This window comes from Sturnus vulgaris, chromosome 8 (genome assembly GCF_052056855.1).
Source record: "Sturnus vulgaris isolate bStuVul1 chromosome 8, bStuVul1.hap1, whole genome shotgun sequence".
NCBI classification, from domain to species: domain Eukaryota; kingdom Metazoa; phylum Chordata; class Aves; order Passeriformes; family Sturnidae; genus Sturnus; species Sturnus vulgaris.
The window spans coordinates 19,643,685-19,652,602 of NC_142250.1; the positions used below are offsets into that span (position 1 = coordinate 19,643,685).

General features: G+C 44.5%; 1 protein-coding gene across 6 annotated transcripts in view; it reads left to right on the forward strand.

Annotated features, from left to right (window-relative positions):
* The window catches only part of PKD2L1 (polycystin 2 like 1, transient receptor potential cation channel), a 34,073-nt gene extending 30,019 nt beyond the window's left edge, over positions 1 to 4,054 (forward strand). For all 6 annotated transcript variants that reach the window (XM_088169051.1, XM_088169053.1, XM_088169054.1 and 3 more), the window contains one exon: positions 474 to 4,054. In XM_088169051.1, the coding sequence (XP_088025177.1) occupies positions 474 to 659 (186 nt within the window). In that variant the 3' untranslated portion in view covers positions 660 to 4,054. The remainder of the gene's footprint in view (positions 1 to 473) is intronic.
* The last annotated feature ends 4,864 nt before the right edge of the window (positions 4,055 to 8,918 follow it).

The following is an 8,918-nucleotide window of genomic DNA, read 5'->3' on the forward strand; positions in this document are numbered from 1 at the left end:
CAGCAAGGCATGTGGGAGCTATGTCACTACTTCATGGTTTTGTGGCTTCAACAATGAGAATAGCCAAATAGCACAAATTGACCTAGCAGAGGGTCAGAAAGAAGCCTCCCTTTTGCAGAGTAGTCTTGTGATCCCTTCCCATCTGAAAGAGCGTTTTGGGAGGTGCTACTTCTCATGTGAACATGCCCAAAATCTTCTGCAAGTGTTTGTTTGCAGATTTGTTTTGCCACAGCATTTCTGTGAACATGCTTGCAAAGGATGAAAAGGGATGAATCTCTCCTTGTTTGTCTAAAATTTGAATGTGTATCCAGCAGTGTATTGGATCTTTAATGGATAGGCAAGGTTGTTCTAATTTCTGAGAGAATATGGGAAGGTATTTCAGTATCACAAGCACCTCGCCTCTCTCCTGGAGTGTTGCTAGACTTCTTGGTAGTTTGCTGACATTGCAGATCACACTTTCTTCTTGTTCACAGGAAGAAGCCAGTCAGAAAGAGCTGCACCCCCAGAGCCTAGACCAGCTGGAGAAAGAAGAAGCAGAAAGCTGGGGGATGGAACATGTACAGAGAAATAATCTGAGTGGCAACTCTTCCCAAAATAGGGTCTATCACATCTTGTCCAAGTCAAGTGTGCTGGGGTCTCAGGTGCCCAAGAACCTCTAGCCAGTCTGACGTGTACTTCTATAGGAGTGCTCAACAGCCTAGTGCTCCCAGTCTGGCTGCCATGGTACCAAGTTACTGTCAGTTATTCTCCCACTGTTAGGATAATCCAGACAGCTGGATACAGACACCACTGTTGCCAGGAACTCTTAATGTGAAAAATCGGGGACGCTCTTCTCTAGTGTAATGATACATCATGTCAGAGAGCTAGAACTTCTGCCCCCCTTCACCTTCTCCCCTGTACCCATATCTCAGGAAGAAGTGAAATTTGGCACTAGATGATGTATTAGATTTCTGTCTCTGAACAGGCTGGCATAACATTATTTATCTAGCCTTCCCCAAAAAATAGGGACGCCAGAACTCTGAACATTTATGTCCAGAGTGGCAACTGGTTCCCAACACATGATGGTCTGCAGGAGAAAGATATGGTTGTCTTGTAAAGAAAGCAGAATATACTCACTAGTGTGAAATGGGAAGAAGAAATGTAGTTGTTTCTACCTGGTTCTACCAGTTTTGTTCTGTTGTAGTTTGTTTCCAGATTACCTTGGTAAACCTTTCTGTACCTTAGATTCAGGTGTTGAGGAAAGAGATTACTAGTGCTTAACTCTGGGTAACTATAATAAGAGTTGACACCAGTGTAATTGGGAGGTTTGAAATATTCTAAAATGAGAAGCAGTTGGTGGAGTCCTAGGTCTCCTTGGAGTGTTAGGGAACAAATTTCTAGTTATATGATTTCTAACATAGCTATTGACACCAATAAATCATTGCCATTTATTTTCACACTCCTTAAATTGCATCTCAAGGTTCTTGCACCCCATTTATAAAGTTTGATGCTTCTTGTTTTTGTCAAGGAATTTGCAGTTGTGGGTGCTGACACCATTTGCATTGAAGAATATTGTGAAAATGAGATGAGTGTCAGTTTTTTTACCACATGCAAAATACTTATTTTCCAAGGATTTTTTTCTGTTTGCTGAGGCTTCTCTTTCCTTGTAATTGGTGCAGACTATTGCTGCTATTACAGGGCCATTGTAAATACATTTGAAATACCTTAATCACTGATATTCTGCAATAGTTAACCTCAAATAGGCTCAGTAGACTTAATAGAAATGTGAGCTGTACCAGACCATTGCTAATAGCTCTCATTAATGCTACACTCTTAAGTGTGCTATGCAGTGATAGGTTTAGTGGGGACCTTGTGCAGGGGCAGCTTGTATTGCCACCTTTTCTTAAGATGGATGTGTGACTGCATTCTGGGGAAAGCCTCTTCAGCAATGTCTGGAAGGACCTCAGGATGAGCCCTGTCCTCAAATGGCCCAGGTTTCACAGCCACAAGATAATCTTGATAAATTGAAGCAAAGTGTCATTCCACTACAAGAGCCCAGCAGGAGCTGTGAGAAGGAGCTTGTTGTCCAGCCCACAGGGAGATTAGATTTCAGACAGGAGCTGTGGAGGCAGGAACTGTGGGGTCTCATGACTCACTTCCTATCATCAGCTGGTCCTGCTCTTGGGGACAAGACTTATCTGTGAGATATTGACTCCCAGTTCTACTGAATTCAGAACTGAGCAAAACCTCTTACCTTCAGCTTTTCTGGCTGAAAACAGAACAACGGTGCTGCTTTCTTCTTTCTCCTCCCTGCATCAAAGCTATTATCTTATTCAGAAGAAAACAGCATGTCAGGAAAGCTTCCTGAAATAGTCTTTTTTCCCCCTCCAAATTTTAATGAATCAGAAAATTCATATGCTAAATTGTAATTGAGCAGAGGAATTATGTGCTCTATTATGAGCTCAAAGAGTGCACACAGCCCTTTGTAGCCAATTCATCAGGTCTTCTGTGTGTTGAAAAGCACAGAGGAAAGTTCTTACATATTAATTTTTAAGACCTTGTTTTAGATCCTGGCTCAAGAGCAGACTAGGAGTACCAAGGCATAATTGCAAAGTAAGAAAAAGAAAATTGGTTCTTTTGAAGTCTCTGAAGGAGTGTCTGCCTTTTCCATGGACTCAAATTACCACATGAGATTCTGAGTCTGTATGACGGCACAGATATCAAATGCTTGGGATGCTGATCTTTTAGGAACTAAGTCTGGCACTTTGGGAGAGATCCAAGCAGCAGTTGTCTGCTTCAGCTGTTTGAACCTGTGCTAGTAGCCAGTGTGAAACGTTGCTGGCTGAGGCTGATCTTCTTAACCTAGAAATAAGTACTGTGGAGGTAACAGGATCCTGAAATCATGTTCTGCCAAGAAAATGAAGGTAAAACTTATTATCTATAAAGCTTGGCTTTACAAAGCCCCAGATTTCTCACAAGGGAGAGTGTTGTTTAGCTGCTCTGTTCAACAGAGGTGATTGCCCAGTGTTTCTTTTCTGTTTCCCTTCTGAGCTGTGCCAGACCTCAAGACCAGCCCCACAGAAAACCTCCCACTGTGGCAGGGATGCTGTAGCCACAGCAGCACAGTGTAAGAGCCCTGCCTGTCACTACACAGCAGAAGATAACCTTCACTCCCCTGCTCCTTTCTGCACAGGGACTCCCATAACTATCATGGAAGGCAGGTGAAGTGCAGAGGTGTGAAAGGTGAACTCAGATCCATGGGACAGCGACCAACAGCATCAGGCAACGAGCTCCCAGGCACTGAGTCTGCTCTTGAGGGCAGCAGGAGGAGCAAAATGGTAATGTGCAGTGTTTGTTCATGCCTGAAACTTGAGAAGCCAGTTTTCCCCTGCAAAGGGAGAGCATGGGAGTCTCCACAGGGCCACTGCAGCTGGGAGGGATGTCTGCCTCTCACTCTGCCTTTCTGGTAAATACAGGAGACTCCAGCCCAGCTTGCCAGGGCTCTCCCTTTCTCTCTGGCAAGAACAGCCTGGCAGCTTCGTCTCTCTTGGACTTGGGGGACAGCAGTCAGCGTGCCATGTTGAGGAGCCCTAAACCAGTTCTGGCTGTGATGAGACAAGAACTGCAGGCTATAGTGGTCTCCCAGGTCACTCTTTCCCCCTTTCTTGGCAGAAAGACCACTTCCCCCTGTGCTGTGATATTAGTAGTGGCAGTGCTTCTCAGTGTAAAACAACTTCTGTTACTGGCATGTGCCTATGCCTGCAATAATCTTGTATTTCCTGTACATCTTCATGCCATGGTGCCTTGTCTGGTCATTGTTTGTGCTGTCATGTATATGATGTGTCCTAGAGCAGGCAAGGAAGTTACTTGTCCCCAGCATTTACTTTTGTTCAATTGTCAATTGTGTTTTCAAACTTGTTGAGAAATAGTATCAGTACACCAAATGGTAACTTCATACAGCTTCTCTTTTCAAATATGTATTGTGAGGACTCCCATCAGGAGCTGATATTACTTAGATGATACATGTCTCATGAGTAAAGTATTTGTTCCTCAAAAAAAAAAGATGCACGATTGTGTTTTGTTTCAATCTGCAAAGGGTAGCTTTCCAAACTGCACTGTGCCAGCTGTGCCTTGAAGTGGTTAAAATCTTTGGGAAGAGATTTGGAAAAGTATAAAGTGCTTTGAAGAGATATCAGCAGTTATCACTGTTATTTATGTTGGCTCTAGCAGTGGATGTGGTCTGAGGCCCACTCTGGCAGGTGCTGTGTGCACTCCTGATTTAGAGCCAAGGGGGAAGGAAGCAGTGTCCTACCATGATTTCAAAGTACAAGTGAGGCAGAGAGATTCATGGATATGTGCAGGGAAGGGCATGGCAGCGATGTCTGAGAGGAGGCTCAGGCATCTGGCAATAAGCAGCCCCAACCAGCTGTGCCCATGAGCGTGGAAAGCTCCTGGTCGTGTCTCTTTGCTGTGTCTCTCCAAGAACATGATGCTATAGTCTTAACAATGAGCAAGCATAACTTTTCATGTTTAAAAGGAAACACATAAATCCCCTGACCCTCCACAAATACAGCAAAGCTTCTAGTTACCTTATTAGTCTGTTTTGGTTTACCAGTAGATGTCAGTCAGCACTACTCACAACCCCTTGCACCTACACTCCCTTCTCTTCTGTTTTCAATGGACAGAAACAAATTTGTCATTTGTTTTACTGAGAGAAACTGAGATACAGAAACATTCCCTTCGTGGTGACAGAGAAAAGACAGAAGCAGAATCCATGGCTTCCAACAGGTACTTTATAATACTTGACCCTTACACTTGAGTATTTGTTGCAAACTTTATCTATCTCAGGCAGGTTATAATTCTCCCTACAACGTGTAAAAAGGGTTTATACAGGTTTTGCTAATTTTTTTTCAGTCTTGTGAAAAGTTCCTAATGAGTGCTATTATTAGCCTGGAGCTGCTGCTAACTGGTCAGTCTTTAGCACAGAAGGCTGTTAGCTGGAGGCTGCCCTGCCCCTGTCTGTTTTACAAACACGCCCCAGCAGGAATCCTTTACAAAGAAAAGTGCAACATCAGGGAACTATCAGTATTCAGAGTTTATCAACAACTAATGAAAAAGAGAGGGGAGTAGCCAGCACCTGATGACCTAGCTGATTACAAGCCCAGATGATGTGCCATCCTTTGGCTGGATACAGAAACCCTAATTCCAGGTCTACAAACATGAAAGCAAGGACCCTAAGGAGCCTGAGAGTGTGAGAGCAGTAAAAGTAGGAGGAATTTCGATGAGTGTCAGGTCCAGCCCCAGTTCTGGGCTCAGAGGTTAAGGGATACGCCGGGTTTTGGAGACATGGTGCAGTTCAGCGCTTATGGTCATGCTTATGGCCGGTTTTCAGAGGTGGCAAATGCCAGGCATAGCTCATTGCCAGCCAGCCACGCTGTACACATGCCAGGCACTCAGGCAGGTGACATAAGGGTGCCAGCCCCGCGGGGTGCGGTGAGATAAAGCCCTGCCCTGGCTGAAGAGTGCTGAAGGAAGAGCGCAGAAGTTCAGCTGACAAAACAATGGCTGTTCAGCGATGGGTCTCCAGCCTGCATCAGCCAGCTTTGCTGAGGCGTGCCATAGCAAGTTGCCAAGGGAGCCTATGTGCATGGCAGTAACATGGCTCTACAGCACAGGATGTCTCAAACAGCTCTGCTTGGTGCTGTTTCCTGGCCACTGCTGTCCCCAGAAGATACCAATCGCTACTCTGATGGTATACTCACTTCTAGGTGCCAGAAGGCACAGCAGCCTAAGAAACCCACTCAGAGCAACATGCAAAGCAGGAACTTTAAGCTGGCTTTGCTTGTGCTGCCTGAGAAGGGACTTCGAAGCCATCCCAAGTGATCATTTCTATCGGCTGTGAGTCCCTGTGGGGTCCCTCTTCTGCAAAAAACCATCAGAAATAAGATTGAAGGGCAAGCTCAGAGAGAAAAAACTCCATCTCTGTGCACACACACACCTGCAGACAATATTGCTGTAATGTTGCAAACCACCCAGGTTGTTCAGACATGTTTGAAGTTCACAAAGAGAGCAGGCTTTGAAAACACATGCAAAGACTTCTGGGACAGACTAAATGGCAGAGCTTCTTCTCTGTTTCCTACAGAATTGAGAAGTGTTATAGCAACAAGAGATGGTAGACTTTCTGAATCCTTTCAGGAATACTGCCTTTTCTGCCTCAAAGAGTTTTATTCTGTTCAGGCCCATGAGAGACCATGCCACCAGCAGTCATTCTTTACCATAAAGAGAATAGGGTGACTGAATTTAAAACAGAACAGATTGTACTTGCTTCTGTTCTCTTACCAAATACTCATGAGGAAGGAGAGATGTGCCCAAATGAACTGTTCAGCATTTGAGCACCAGGTCCTATGTCCAGGTGCTGTGGTCAGGACACAGAACAAGGAACACCAGCTAGAGACCTCTCATGTCTCCTCCATCCTTAGCCTGGTGATCATAGGTTGTTTATGAATGTGTCTTTTCACACGCTTTGGGAGATGACAGTGTTCAATTCCTTGTCCTGTCCCTCCTCTGTGAGTCATTAATATTTACTCATTGCCCCTTCTCTCCCTGGAAGAGAGCTGCCTGGAGTGCCTGGAGGAGCTAGCCCTAGATGTGCTGCTGTCCTGGTGAGAAGCTAACCTCAGTGTCATCAACACTTGCCCCTCCTGGTGTTCTATACCCAGACTCTCATTTACTCTCTATTCAGACCTATATTGGCACTTCTGTTGTGACTCTCTACTCCCTCTGCCTCTCCTGATTATGGAGAACTACCTCCAGCCCTAGGACACTCACTGGCCTTCAGTGGCTGCTGGGTGACTCTGGGCTCCCTCCGCCCCATTTGCATGTACTTGTCATCTCCACTTACACAGCCATGTCCAATGTAAGAGAGAAAAATTAAGTCTGGAGAGGAGCAGAGCAACACAGTCAGAAAACCTGAGATGCCCTGGCCAAGACAAACTCCAGGCAGTGGCTTTACTGAAAAAGCCAAATACAGTGATGAGTTTGGACACAGTGGAACATAACCAGTGAGGCCAGATGGAAGGTGAATACAAAGAACTCTGGCATAAGTAGCTTAGGAGTGTTCTGCTTTTTCCTGTGGCATTACTGGGTGAGTTGTGCAACCAAGTGCTTCCTTCTCTTTGTTCTCCTCTTTGTTACTGCCTTCATCTTCAAGACAAAAATCCAAACATTTAGTCTGGCTTTCTGTTTTGGATTTTGTTTGATAACACTTGCTACCTGGTGATTCCCTGCTTTTTTCCCTCAGTTTACTTGTTTATAAATGTGATTTTCCTGCAGTTTGCATCAGAGAAAGGGACAGCTGAGATTTCTGAGCCTTTGCACTTTTTCTCTCACCTACTGTGATGCTCTGCTCTGTGTCATGGCACAGTAGCTCTCTGTCAAGGTCATATATAGTACTGGTGGGCCTCTAGGAAGGCACAAAAGAAGGGAAGAGTTATGGATGAGACAGAGCTACTTTTCTATCTCTCCTTCTCCAGAATGCAAGCTGTTTGCTATAATGGTATCTCACATCTTACTATTGTGTACGGTCCCTTGGGGGAAGAAAACTCTGCAACTCTGGATGCACAGTACCTATTGCAAAAAAAAAGTCTGAATGTGTTCAGGGCTGCCACAACAAATCCTAATGGCAGCAGCTCAGGCCTTGGGAATAGATAAAAGTTAAACAGTTTTTAGGAATGTCTCGTAGGGCAGCCTGGACTTTGCTCCTGAGGAAGGAGGTGAAATGCCTACGTAACAATGTGTATGTCAACATTCATGTCTAACAAGGGAACTGACCTCTGCAGAGCTGAGTTGGGACAGATAAAACACACTTTAATCCTGTTAGCCTCCTGCAGGCACTGAGGCCCTCCAAAGGGAAGCAGGAGGATGGAGTGCCCATTCCTGACTCACAAATAGCAAGACAAACTGTACTTGAAGGAGTCCTGCACAGGAGCTTGGGTTGAGTGTGGGAGAAAATTGTACTGGGGATTGTGTGTTTGACCTTAATGCTTGGTGCACTTCTTGGTCTGAAGTCCTAGGTTTTGTCCTAAAGGCTTGAGAACACTATAGGGGCAGTCATGACTGGCGTCTCTCCCAGACCTGCTTGGCTAGAAGGGACATGGGAGCTTTCTTTCTCTTTAGCAGACTGCTGAACACATTACTAACAGCAAACATAGGAATGATAAAAATCCCAGCACGTTTATGATGTCATCTTTTTAACTCCTGAAGAACTTGGTGGATTAAGATGCACCAGGCATTTTATCTATGACATCCTTGGCTGATTACTTGCTTTACCAGATAATACTTCTGTGTAAATCTGTTGGTCCTATAGTTAAATTATTCATGATTTCTGTCAGAATGAAGCCCATGATATCTCAGTGTAGTGTTCTAGTGAAATACTGATTTCCTTTACTCTTAGATTTGCTTGAACCCTTTCTTATCTTTAACCAATTAAGGATTTAGTGCTACTTTGAATTCAGATAATGGACTAAATCATTAACAAAACTTGACAGAGTCAGATTTCTTCTACATAATCTGCAAGTCTTGCAAAAGTCAACTTCCCCAAGGCAAGCAGCACTTTAACCAAGTCGGGGAGGCCAGTCAGCACTAGCTTTGACATGATGAGCAATGAGGGTGGAAAAAGTACAATGAGTTTTTTTGTGCCTAGGGTGGTAAATTTGTGGATGCCCCAGATTCAGTACATGTGTACACATCTGTACAGGGTGTGTCTTTTGGAATGGTTTACTGGAGCTTTTGGAAAAGAAGAGCCCAGGAAGTACCACTCAAGGACCATGTCTGATATTGCTATCTTCTGCATTTATCTTAGAGGTGCTTTTATACAGTAAACATTGGGATCTTCTTATTGATGCATTCAGTAGAGAAGGCAATAGTACTAATCATCATAC